The sequence below is a fragment of the Oncorhynchus clarkii genome, chromosome 9 (assembly GCF_045791955.1).
Source record: "Oncorhynchus clarkii lewisi isolate Uvic-CL-2024 chromosome 9, UVic_Ocla_1.0, whole genome shotgun sequence".
Classification (NCBI taxonomy): domain Eukaryota; kingdom Metazoa; phylum Chordata; class Actinopteri; order Salmoniformes; family Salmonidae; genus Oncorhynchus; species Oncorhynchus clarkii.
Window position 1 is genome coordinate 47134258 of NC_092155.1, and position 13908 is coordinate 47148165.

Genomic DNA, 13908 nt, shown 5'->3' on the forward strand with positions numbered 1-13908 from the left:
TCAAAGAGTCTATTGGGTACTAGCTCAAAAATTTAACATTAGCACGAATTTCATCAACAAGAAGTACAATATTACAAATCTTTAAAACAAATTAACTTGTAATATGTTAATATGTTATAGCTTTGGAATCATGACAATACATACTTAAAAGGGAAATAGGCACGTTTCTCGAAATATACACAGACTTAAAAGGGATTGTGTGACGATTAGCTTAGCAACCACATGACGCAGTATGACAACGTGAACGCAATTGGTCGACAGTCTGCTGGGTGGGACGTTATGCAGTGAATTCGGAAAGTATTCAGACCCCTTGACTTATTCCAAATTTTGTTACAGCCTTATCCTAAAATGAACTAAAATTGTTTATTTCTGGGGAAGGGTACCAACACATTTCTGCAGCATTGAAAGTCCCCAAGAACACAGTGGGCTCCATCATTCTTAAATGGAAGAAGTTTGGAACCACCAAGACTTTTCCTAGAGCTGGCCACCCGGCCAAATGGGGCAATCGGGGGAGAAGGGCCTTGGTCAGGGAGGAGACCAAGAACCCAATGACCACTCTGACAGACCTCCTCTGTGGAGAACGGGAGAACCTTTCAGAAGGACAACCATCTCCGCAGCACTCCATCAATCATGCCGAGGCTCGAGGCTATAATCTTTGCCAAAGGTACTTCAACAAAGCACTGAGTAAAGGGTCTGAATACTTATGTAAATGTGATATTTCAGGTTTTTATTTTTAATAAATGTGCAAAATTCCACAAGAAAAAAAAAAACTGTCATTATGGGATATTGTGTGCAGATTGATGAGGGGGAAAAACTATTTAATCCATTTTTGAATAAGGCTCTAGAGTGACAAAATGTGGAAAAAGTCAAGGGGTCTAGATACTTTCCAAATGCACTGTACGTTCCTCCATTAATTGGATTCATATCTCCTTTCTATAATATATCTGGCAATGGCACCATGCAACGCACCCTGGACTAAAAAGGCAGACAAATAGGAAAAATGTCCTACACCCTCCGTTAAATTACACATTTCTTAAGGAAGGAATATCGCAAAAAGAGAGAAGACATACTCCCGAGTTGCAATGTCAGCCAGTACTGAAATCTAACATGTATGATAGAGGTTTTCGTGCTCTATAAGTCGTATTCCTATTCATTTCCAGTGTAATGAGAGCAACTATCACAGTGCTGCTGCTTGAACGCCAATAACTCAGATACACATGAAAACATGAAATGGTTCCAATCAATTTTTCCCTCCCACCTGGATCATCGCAGCTAGGAAGCTGCTATCTGAGTGGCCACTCCTGGCTAACGTCTCTGTCCCGAAGCAAGAACCAATTGGCCTGGAGCTAGCCTTGCTATGCTCATCTGCTAGGCCCATCAGCCACTCCTTGGGCTTCAATACCTATTTTGCCGACTGGCCTGGACCCCCACCGACCCATCACGACTGGACTACTGACGTGATTCGCCCGAGGGGGTCTCTCAACTGGCTCCTCCGTCGCGACGTCCCGCCTAGCCGTAAGCCTACTAGCTGTCTAGAGCACATTGGACCTGGTTTGCCACAAGGAGCCCTGCTGATCCGTCTGCCGACTTAACAGCATGAGGGGGCCACAACAGACTTTCTTCTGTCGCAACTTCCCTAAAAAGGACCTTCTGCTAGCTTGCTAGCCCCGGCCCGCTAGCTGCCTGAAGCCACTCACTGGACTCCTATGATCACTCTGCTACGCATGCCTCTCCCTAACGTCAATATGCCTTGTCCATTGCTGTTTTGGTTAGTAAATATTGCCTTATTTCACTGTAGAGCCTCTAGCTCTGCTCAATACGCCTTAGTTAACACTTTAGTTCCACCTCCCACACATGCAGTGACATCACCTGGTTTAAATTATATTCCTAGAGACTCTTTCATCGTCACTCTATGCACAGGTTTAGCCACATCCTACCATAGCATTGGCGTTCCACTGTGCCTAGAAATCTACTCCCTTTACTCTGTTCTGAACGTACTAATGTCCACTTCTTTTAGGGTTTAGCCGTACCCTTATCCTACTCTGGTGATGTGGAGGTTAATCCAGGCCCTGCAGTGCCTAGTTCCACTCCCATTCCCCAGGCGCTCTCATTTGTTGAGTTCTGTAACTGTAAAAGCCTTGGTTTCATGCACGTTAACATTAGAGGCCTCCTCCGAATTTCAATAAGCATTTTTCTACGGCTGGCCGTGCTTTCTACCTGGCTACCCCGACCCCGGTCAACAGCCCTGCAACCCTCACTGCAACTTGCCCAAGCCTCCCCCATTTCTCCTTCACCCAAATCCAGATAGCTGATGTTCTGAAAGAGCTGCAAAATCTGGACCCCTACAAATCAGCAGGGCTAGACAATCTGGACCCTCTCTTCCTAAACTTATATGCAGAAATTGTTGCAACCCCCATTACTAGCTTGTTCAACCTCTCTTTCGTATCGTCGGATCCCCAAAGATTGGAAAGCTGGCGTGATCATCCCCCTCTTCAAAAGGGGGAGACACTCTAGATCCAAACTGCTACAGACCTATATCTATCTTACCCTACCTTTCTAAAGGTCTTCGAAAGCCAAGCTAAACAGATCACCGACCATTTAGAATCCCACCGTACGTTCTCCACTATGCAATCTGGTTTCCAAGCTGGTCACGGGTGCACCCCTCAGCCATGCTCAAGGTCCTAAACGATATCATAACCGCCATCAATAAGAGACAATACTGGGCAGCTGTATTCATCGACCTGGCCAAGGCTTTCGACTCGGTCAATCATCATATTTTTATTGGCAGACTCAACAGCCTTGGTTTCTCAAATGAATGCCTAGCCTGGTTCATCAACTACTTCTCTGACAGAGTTCAGTGTGTCAAATCCTGTTGTCTGGACCTCTGGCAGTCTCTATGGGGGTGCCACAGGGTTCAATCCTCAGGTCGACTCCTTCTCTGTATACATCAATAATGTCGCTCTCGCTGCTGGTGATTCTCTGATCCACCTCTACGCAGACGACACCATTCTGTATACTTCTGGCCCTTCTTTGGACACTGTGTTAACAACCCTCCAGACGAGCTTCAATGCCATACAACTCTCCTTCCGTGGCCTCCAACTTCTCTTAAATGCAAGCAAAACTAAATGCATGCTCTTCAACCGACCGCTGCCCACACCTACCCACCCGTCCAGCATCACTACTCTGGACGGTTGGGAATATGTGGACAACTAAAAATACCTAGGTGTCTGGTTAGACTGTAAACTCTCCTTCCAGACTCACACTAACCTGTCTAGGACTGGGAACCCCGTTCCGCTAGCGGAACCCCTCGCCAACAGCCAATGAAATTGCAGGGCAACAAATACAAATCAACAGAAATGTCATAAATGTAATTTCTCAAACATACAAGTATTTTACACCATTTTAAAGATAACATTGTCATTAATCCAGCCAGTGTCCGATTTGAAAAATGCTTTACAGCGAAAGCTCCAAACTATTATGTTAGGTCACCACCAAGCCACAGAAAAACCCAGCCTTTTTTCCAGCCAGAGGAGTCAAAAAAAAACAGAGATAAAATTAATCACTAATCTTTGATGATCTTCATCAGATGACACTCATAGGACTTCATGTTACACAATACATGTATGTTTTGTTCAATAAAGTTAATATTTATTTTATCTCATTTTACATTGGCGCGTTAAGTTCAGTAGTTCTAAAACATGCGGTGATAGTGCAGAGAGCCACATGAATTCACAGAAATATTCATTATAAATGTTGATGAAAATTCAAGTGTTATGCATAGAACTTTAGATACATTTCTCCTTAATGTTAATGCAACCGCTGTGTCAGATTTAAAAAAAAACTTTACGGAAAAAGCATAATCTGAGTACCGCGCTCAGAGCTCAAACCAGCCAAAAGAAATATCCGCCATGTTGCGCAGTCAACATTAGTCAAAAATAGCATTGTAAATATTCACTTACCTTTGATGATCTTCATCAGAATGCACTCCCAGGAATCGCAGTTCCACAATAAATGTTTGTTTTGTCCATCATTTATGACCAAATAGCTTCTTTTGTTAGGGCGTTTGGTCCAGTCGGACAAAAAGTTCAAAAAGTTATATTACAGGTCGAAGAAACTTGTCAAACTAAGTATAGAATCAATCTTTAGGATGTTTTTATCATAAATGTTGAATAATGTTCCAACCGGACAATTCCATTGTCTGTAGAAAAGCAATGGAACGAGAGCTACCTCATGTGAAATGCGCGTGACTGAGAACGAGGCTGCTGCCAGACCCCTTAGTCAAACAACTCTCATCCGGCCCCCCTTCACTGTAGAAGCCTGAAGCAACGTTCTAAAGACGGTTGACATCTAGTGGAAGCCTTAGGAAGTGCATAATAACCCATATCCCACTGTGTATTCGATAGGGGCTGAGATCAAAAATGACTAAATAGCCCATCCAACTACCTCATCAACATATTGCTATTTATTTTGCTCCTTTGCACCCCAGTACCGCTACTTGCACACACATCTTTTGCACATCTATCACCCCAGTGTTTAATTTGCCATACTGTAATAATTTCGCCACTATGGCCTATTTATTGCCTCACCCCCCTTATCCTACCTAATTTGCACACACTGTATATAGACTTTCTCGATTGTATTATTGACTGTGTTTGTTTATTCTATGTGTAACTCTGTGTTGTTGTTTGTGTCACACTGCTTTGCTTTATCTTGGCCAGGTCGCAGTTGAAAATGAGAACTTGTTCTCAACTAGCCTACCTGATTAAATAAAAGGTGAAATACATGTTTTTTTTTAAATGACCCAGGGCATTGATATAACATTACTCAGATGCACAAAAACAAACACATTCAAAATGGGTGAACCTTTCCTTTAAGGGTTATTATTACAGTACATTCCAAATGTATAATTTAATGGTTCTCTCTCAAGCAGTCAGAAAGTCACTCAAGATGTACTCTTCTGCTTGACCCACTTACATGTTTCTGTGCAACTCTGAAGAACTGAGCCACGTCACGGACCACATTTCCAAAGTTGTCGTAAGTGCGCACGTAGGGCCTTATCCATGAGGGTAGCTGGGCACGTGCGTCTGTGCTTTTGAACCTGGAGGAAATAGCCAACGGACACTATAGAGTTGATTGATAGGAAAAACTCTGGTAACACTAACGTTCAGTAATAAATAATTTAAGGCATTTACAAAACAGTTTGTTCACCATTTATAACTCATTACTACCACATTGGAAAAGGTTGGTAAGCTACTGCTTATTCTTTATCATTGATATGATTTAAGCCACTTTTAACACCTTAAAAGAGCATCAGGCACTGCTGGAATGTCTACCAATGTCCATCTTTTTGTGAGAAATTACACGGGTCACTCAAAACATTTATAAAAGTATAGCCTAGATAGCCCTCACTTTATATTAGGAACCACAAAAAAACGTAACTAATGATTAGTAAACAGTTTAAAAGGACCTATATTAAACGTCTTATGAATTATTTATGAATAAAAGTTGTGAATAACTAGCTTGTAAACTAACATTTACAAATGGGAGAAATGGTGAGCAAACTTTAAATGCTTTATAATTGGTTTATTATTGACTGTTATTAGAAAGTGTTACCAAAACTGTAAGAGTCGGTCTGAAGATACTGACCCTTTGGGAAGAATTAAACTTGGTTAAGCTTCGCTAGTGTCCGTGAGTTACTTATTCAAAATTGGACCCTAACACTACCTTACCCATACATAGGTGAGATAGCTGATGTTTTCAACTTCCACATAATAGCTGGTGACTCCTAAAATCACGAAAGCATTAATATTTTATATTGATGGTGACAAGTGATGACTTGCACATACTGTACAGTACCAGTCAAAAGTTTGGACACACCTACTCATTCAAGGGTTTCATTTAATAATTACTATTTTCTACATTGTAGAATAATAGGGAAGACATCAAAACTATGAAATAACATATGGAATCATGTAGTAACTGAAAAAGTTTTAAACAAATCAAAATATGTTATATTTGAGATTATTTGAAGTAGCACCCTTTGCCTTGACAGCTTTGCACACTCCTGGCATTCTCTCAACCAGCTTCACCTGGAATGCTTTTGCAACGGTCTTGAAGGAGTTGCCACAGATGCTGAACACTTGTTGGCTGCTTTTCCTTCACTCTTCATCTCAATTGGGTTGAGGTCAGGTGATTGTGGAGGCCAGGCCAGCTGATGGAGCACTCCATCACTCTACTTGTTGGTCAAATAGCCGTTACACAGCCTGGTGGTGTGTTGGGTCATTGTTCTGTTGAAAAACAAATTATAGTCCCACTAAGCCTAAACCAGATAGGATGGCGAATCGCTGCAGGATGCTGTGGTAGCAATGCTGGTTAAGCGTGCCTTGAATTCAAAATAAATCACTGACAGTGTCAACAGCAAAGCACCATTACACCACCTCCTCCATGCTTCACGGTTTGAACCACAAATGCGGAGATCATCCGTTCACCTAAGCTTCGTCTCACAAAGATTGACTGACCATGTCTTAAAGTAATGATGGACTGTCGTTTCTCTTTGAGTATATGAGCTGTTCTTGCCATAATATGGACTTAAACTTTTACCAAATAGGGCCATCTTCTGTATACCAACCCTACCTTTTCACAACACAACTGATTGACTCACACGCATTAAGAAGGAAAGAAATTCAACAAATTAACAAGGCAGACCTGTTAATTGAAATGCATTCCAGTTGTGCAAAGCTGTCATCAATGCAACGGGTGCTTACTTCAAAAGAATCTCAAATAAACAAATACATTTTATAACACTTTTTTGGTTACTACATGATTTCATGTGTTATTTCATAGTTTTTATGTCTTCACTATTATTCTAAAATGTAGAAAACAGTAAAAAGGGAAAACCCTGGAATGAGTTGATGTGTCCAAACGTTTGACTGGTACTGTAGGAGTTATCAGGCAAAGGATGATGACTAGAATCTTATAGGACAATCTAGTTGATGTCCCGGTCATGTGATTTTTACAATGTCAACCACTAGAGGCACGTCATGTTCCGTCACCAACGCTGCCTGAAGAATATAGGCTGATCTGCTTCTACTTGAATATACAGTTGATGTCAGAAGTTAACATACACTTGGGTTGGAGTCATTAATACTTGTTTTTCAACAATTTGTTGTTGTTAACAAACTATAGTTTTGGCAAGTCGGTTAGGACATCTACTTTGTGCATGACACAAGTAATTTTTCCAGCACTTGTTTACAGAACGATTATTTCACTTAAAATTCACTGTATCACAATACCAGTGGGTCAGAAGTTTACATACACTAAGTTGACTGTGTCTTTAAACAGCTTGGAAAATTCCAGAAAATGATGTCATAGCTTTAGAAGCTTCTGATCGGCTAATTGACATAATTTGAGTCAATTGGAGGTGTACCTGTGGATGTATTTCAAGGCCTACCTTCAAACTCAGTGCCTCTTTGACATCATGGGAAAATCAAAAGAAATCAGCCAAGACTTCAGAAAACAAATTAGAGACCTCCACAAGTCTGGTTCATCCTTGGGAGCGATTTCCAAATGCCTGAAGGTACCACGTTGATCTGTACAAACAATAGTACGCAAGTATAAACACCATGGGACCACGCAGCAGTCATACCGCTCAGGAAGGAGACGCGTTCTGTCTCCTAGAGATGAACGTACTTTGGTGCGAAAAGTTCAATTCAATCCAAAAACAGCAGCAAAGGACCACCAGACTTGTGGAGGTCTACAATTTGAAGATGCTGGAGGGAACGGGTACAAAAGTATCTATATCCACAGCAAAATGAGTTCTATATCGACATAACCTGAAATGCAACACAAGCACTTCCCAAGCAAGGAAGAAGCCCCTGCTCCAAAACCGGCATTAAAAAAAATCCAGACAACAGTTTGAAACTGCACATGGGGACAAAGATCGTACTTTTTGGAGAAATGTCCTCTGGTCTGATGAAACAAAAATAGAACTGTTTGCCCATAATGACCATCGTTATGTTTGGAGGAAAAAGGGGGAGGCTTGCAAGCCGAGGAACACCATCCCAACCGTGAAGCACGGGGGGGGCAGCATCATGTTGTGGGGGTGCTTTGCAGCAGGAGGGACTGGTGCACTTCACAAAATAGATGGCATCATGAGGAGGGAAAATTATGTGGATATATGGAAGCAACATCTCAAGACATCAGTCAGGAAGTTGAAGCTTGGTCGCAAATGGGTCTTCCAAATGGACAATGATCCCAAGCATACTTCCAAAGTTGTGGCAAAATGGCTTACGAACAACAAAGTCAAGTTATTGGAGTGGCCATCACAAAGCCCTGACCTCAATCGTATAGAACATTTTTGGGCAGAACTGAAAAAGCGTGTGCAAAATTTATTGAGTGGTTGAAAAACAAGTTTTAAATGACTCCAACCTAAGTGTATGTAAACGTCCGACTTCAACTGTACCCGATGTACCTGAAATTACCAGCATGCACCCCTGATGATCACCTGAAATGACCAGCATACAATACTGACCTGTGGTCGCACAAGAAGATAGCCCCGTAGTCATCACGGTGGCGAATGACTCTTCCAATAGCTTGGTTCACTGCCCTGGACGCCTGCTGTCTATACCAGTTCTGCCCCGACAGGTACTACCGACACACACAGAAAGGCAGAGAAACACAAATATTAACTAGATGTCCAACTTCTTAGTGCATGAACAGCTTTGCCAAAAACATGTTTTAAAGTATGTTTTGTTTTGCTTTTAGTGAAAAAAAGTTGTGAATTGACAATTTACATGAATTTCACTTCTGTAAGGGTAGCTATTAGTGAAGTCCTAATAAATCCTGTAATATATCATCAGTCAGAGGACCAGCGAAGGGGCTTCCTCCATACCTGCACCCCGGGGGTCTTCTTCCTGCACATCTCGTCCAGGTACTGCATCTTCAGAATGACCCGGGGGTCCATGCGGGGCGGGAACGGGAGGCCAGTGATTATGACCCCTCGGCCATACGTGTCAGCAAAATCCAGGCCCTCACTGGCCTGGCAGAGGTACAAAGAAACCAATCAAGGCACACAGAAAATACCATGTATGGTCTTAATAACCTCTTGGTGTTAGGGGGCAGTATTTTCATTTTCGGAAAAAAAACGTTCCCGTTTGTCAGAAAAAGATGCTAGAATATGCATATAATTGACAGCTTTGGATAGAAAACACTAACGTTTCCAAAACGGTAAAGATATTGTCTGAGTATAACAGAACTGATGTTGCAGGCGAAAGCCTGAGAAAAATCCAATCCGGAAGTGCCCCAGGTTTTGAAAGCGCTGCGTTCCAATGACTCCCTATATGGCTGTGAATGTACCATCAACGAGCTTACGCTTTCTACGTATTCCCCAAGGTGTTGTGACGTAGTTGTGACGAAGCATTGTGACGTAGTTTTACGCATTTCTGTTGAAGAATAGCCGTATGGGGGCACATTGCGTAAGTGGTCACATGGTGGCTCCGAGAGAGATTCTCGCGTAAAGTGCAGAGTGCAAAGTGCAGCCATTACTCCAATCGGTCCTAGAGAAAAAAGGAATTGTCCCGACGGATATATTATCGAATAGATATTAGAAAAACACCTTGAGGATGGATTCTAAACAACGTTTGCCATGTTTCTGTCGATATTCGATAATCGATTTCTCAGCCAAACGTGAAGAACAAACGGAGCTATTTCGGTTACAAAAAAAAAAAAACTTTGGCTGTCTACCTGGGAGTCTCGTGAGTGAAAACATCCGAAGTTCAAAGGTAAACAATTTAATTTGATTGCTTTTCTGATTTCCATGACAAGTTTGCCTGCTGCTAGCAAGGCATTATGCTATGCTATGATAAACTTACACAAATGCTTGTCTAGCGTTGGCTGTAAAGCATATTTTGAAAATCTGAGATGACAGGGTGATTAACAAAAGGCTAAGCTGTGTTCCAATATATTTCACTTGTGATTTTCATGAATAGGAAGATTTTCTAGGAAGATTTATGTCCGTTGCGTTATGCTAATTAGTGTCAGATGATGATAACGGTCCCGTTCACGGGCTGGGCGTCACTACAGGTTAAGATCAATTCAGAGTGATGTCTCCATGCGTTGTCAAAATTGTAGAGACCTTAACCTAACACTTAGCGACCTCGTTAAGAGGTTTGGATATCTTGCCGTGACAGCTGAGGTAGTGGTCAACATCACTTCGAGTCAAAATGCAAGCCGAGATCTACCGCTCAGATTTGTTTTGTATTTTAAACATGAACCTTTTACAGTTCTAGAACAACGAGGTTTGTGCAGTAGGTTTAGCCCAATACATTACTGCATATTGGATATGCTTGAATTGCCCTGCCAATGTTGTTCTTCTCAGACCATTTCTAAATAATATTTCAAAACTTGAGGTATTATCACACCAGTAATAGATCAGTAGATCAAATTACATTACTTTGTTCCTCTCCATCGCACGCGCTCTTTCAATATTGACATAATGAAGTATATGATTTTTCCATTGTCTTAACGATGGAGGATTGGCTGATTTCCAGTTTAAGCATACTTTTTTTATGGATAATTGACGGGAACAGTATCATCCAGCCCATCAGATATCTTACTCCCAGTAGCGGAGTTTGGGAAGATTTTTTTTTTTTTTTTTAAATTGTTTAAATCACTCAGAAAGCCAAGCCAAGGAAGAAAAATAGCCATATTACAACTTATGTGTTGTGATAATTGCGTTGTTTATGTTTATGTTTATATATATATATATATATATATATATATATGAACTAACAGGTTATAGAGGTTATAGAGCAAACAACGCAATTATCACAACACATAAGTTGTAATATGGCTATTTTTCTTCCTTGGCTTGGCTTTCTGAGTGATTTAAAAAATAAATTATTATTATTATTATTTAATAAAAAGACAGAATGGCAGAATAAATTCAACCACACCTGTGTTTCATCACAAAACCGGAGAGCAACATCTGTCCTGTGAAGTCCACAAAGCATTTTGCATGTAACAAACAAGTTACTATTTCAGACATTTTTGGACTACTAAACTACTATTGATTTAGAACCATGCAGAGTTAGGCTACCACAAGTCGCTAAGAAAACAGGAGCTGCCTATACTGTTCCAGCTTAACATTTGAATATAATCAAAATCACCTATGCTTAGTCTAATACAGTGACAACTAAAAGATACCAAAAACAATCCAGTCCAATCAACATAAGCTAAAGAAAAAAAGAAACGCAACATGCAACCAATTTCTAAATATTTTACAGAGTTACAGTTCCTATAAAGAAATCAGTCAATTTAAATAAATTCCTTAGGCCCTAATCTATGGATTTTACATGACTGGGAATACATATGTGTTGGTCACAGACACTTTGAAAATAGGGTAGAGGCGTGGAACAGAAAACCAGTCAGTATCTTGTGCGACCACAATTTGCCTCATGCGGTGCAACATCTCCTTAGCATAGAGTTCATCAGGCTGTTGATTGTGACCTGTGGAATGTTGTCCCACTCTTCAATGGCTATGTGAAGTTGCTGGATATTTGCGGTAACTGGAACACGCTGTCCTACACGTCAACCCAGAGAATCCCAAACATGCTCATTGGGTGACATGTCTGGTGAGTATGCAGGCCATGGAAGAACTGACATTTCAGCTTCCAGGAATTGTTTACAGATCTTTCCGACGTGGGGCTGTGCATTATCATGCCGAAAACATGTGGTGATGGTGGCGGATGAATGGCACAACAATAGGCCTCAGGATCTCATCACGGTATCTGTGTATTCAAATTGTCATCGATAAAATGCAATTGTGTTCATTGACCTTATGCCTTTCCATGAAGAGCACACTTCTCCAGCGTGCCAGTGGCCATTGAAGGTGAGCATTTGCTCACTGAAGTCCGTTACGATACCAAACTGCAGTATGGTCAAGACCCTGTTCAGGGCGACAAGCACACACATGAGCTTCCCTGAGATGGTTTCTAACAGTTTGTGCAAACCCAGTTTCATCAGCTGTCCTGGTGGCTGGTCTCAGACGATCCCACTGGTGAAAAAGCCGGATGTGGAGATCCTGGGCTGGCATGATTACACGTGGTCTGCGGCTGTGAGGATGGTTGAACGATGTTGGTGACGGCTTATGACAAGAGCTCTGGTGGACATTCCTGCAGTCATCATGCCAATTGCAATGCAACACCTGTAAGGTGTTTGGATTATCTTGGCAAAGGAGAAATGCCCATAAACAGAAATATAAAACACATTTTAGAGAAAGAAGCCTTTTGTGCATATGGAAAATGTTTGGGGTATTTTATTTCAGCTCATGAAACATGGGACCAACACTTTACATGTTGCGTTTATATTTCTGTGTGTGTGGGTGCTTGCAAGAAGAAAGAAACATATCCACTCACCCTACCTGTAGATAACCACCAATGCCATCCTCTTCTTTCATGTTGCCAAAATGGTATATGAATCAGAAATATAGTAGTCTACACTCTTAGTTTTTGTTGTCCTAGGCTACCTGGCTTAAATTCTTGCTACCTAGTCTAACTTCCTTTCAGAGGCAACAATAGCCTACTACATTTAGCTACATATTGAACTTCCAGGCAAGGGGCACTATGTATGAATGTATGGTTAGTTCAGAATCGGCGTAATAATCATCGATTGGCCAGCACGGAGAATTAACTAAAACCACAAGTCCAAACCTCTATCTCCATTCAGGACTAATTTAGGAAAGGGCCAATTTTAGCTAGGTAGCCAGCCACCAGAGCTCAGAAGTGAAAAATTATATTTTTTTTTCTGTCAATGACATTTGGTTTTTGTTGTGATTGGTGTGGCAATGACAAAACGAAACAGGATTCCCTAAACTTTTTTGGGGTGTGCCAGGACCATTCACAGTTGAGCTCATTTAGTTCAACGCTGATTGGCTCTCATTTCATTTTATTATCAAGGGAGGCCAAATGCTCGCTGGCTTCCATTGCGGCAACAATTTGACTCTTTTTGACCAGACAGAAACAGATAGATGGGCTACACATAAAGTGACAGAGGGGCGCTGTTTCGCTTGCTCGGACGCTTTCTCCTGCCGAGATTAATTCGCAAGAGGCTGAATGTAAGGGTAAATTATGAAACACAGACGAAAGACATAAAATAATGTGTTTCTTTTTTTCTTGGAATTTTTTCAGGAAGCCTGGCTTCCCTTGACATCCATGAATGCACGCCACTGCTGCACCCTTATATGGAATGTCTTGAAATATGCAAACAGAAAGATTGAAAGTAAATTTAGATTGTAATATTTCTGACAGCCAACTTTCTAACTCTGCCCACAACTTTTGGACTTTAAAGCATTCCCAGAAAATGACTCTGTCGTTGTGCTGTAGAATGTGTTAATTTGGTCTTGTATAATAGTGTGCTGTTTTTTCAATGAGGCCTGGTGACATTCTGCTTTGCCAAATCAGGAACCGCTGTGTTGACATAAAAAATGAGGTAGCATGCTATGTTTCCCTAACATGACGATGTTGGGTCATGGAGGGTAAACAGTGACCTTTTGGTAGAAGTGATTTACAGTATGTGTGTGGGCGACTATCTGAACCAGTAAGTGCTATAAAGCCATCAGAGCAGAGGAAGTACTTCAGGCAAGGATATAGGGAAGACAGACTGACCATGACAAACAAACAGGTCTTACCTTTCCCCGACAGACCGCAAAGAAGCTGCCCCCTTTAGATTTCGAGTCATTGACTTTGTCATAATAACCATCAATTATCTAGACAAAAAGGAAATGGTATGGGTTAAGTTAGCTTCGCTGTACTAAAGATCGTGCAGGAGAAACATTCCCATGATAACGGTCATTTACTGTTACGGTCACGAACCTGCAGGTAGTGACAGAATACATGCAGCGTTTTAAATTGG

At 41.3% G+C, this 13908-nt stretch overlaps 1 protein-coding gene across 3 annotated transcripts in view; it reads right to left on the bottom strand.

The window, feature by feature from the left end:
* LOC139416426 (regulator of telomere elongation helicase 1) overlaps nt 1-13908 on the bottom strand; it is a 51608-nt gene that overhangs the window by 18132 nt on the left and 19568 nt on the right. For all 3 annotated transcript variants that reach the window (XR_011635095.1, XM_071165028.1, XM_071165027.1), the window contains exons 21-24: nt 13685-13762; nt 8891-9037; nt 8531-8646; nt 4975-5098 (exon numbers count right to left, since the gene is read on the bottom strand). Coding sequence is in view for 2 of the 3 variants with exons in the window: in XM_071165028.1 (XP_071021129.1) it covers nt 4975-5098; nt 8531-8646; nt 8891-9037; nt 13685-13762 (465 nt within the window). In the remaining variant the exon portion in view is untranslated. The remainder of the gene's footprint in view (nt 1-4974; nt 5099-8530; nt 8647-8890; nt 9038-13684; nt 13763-13908) is intronic.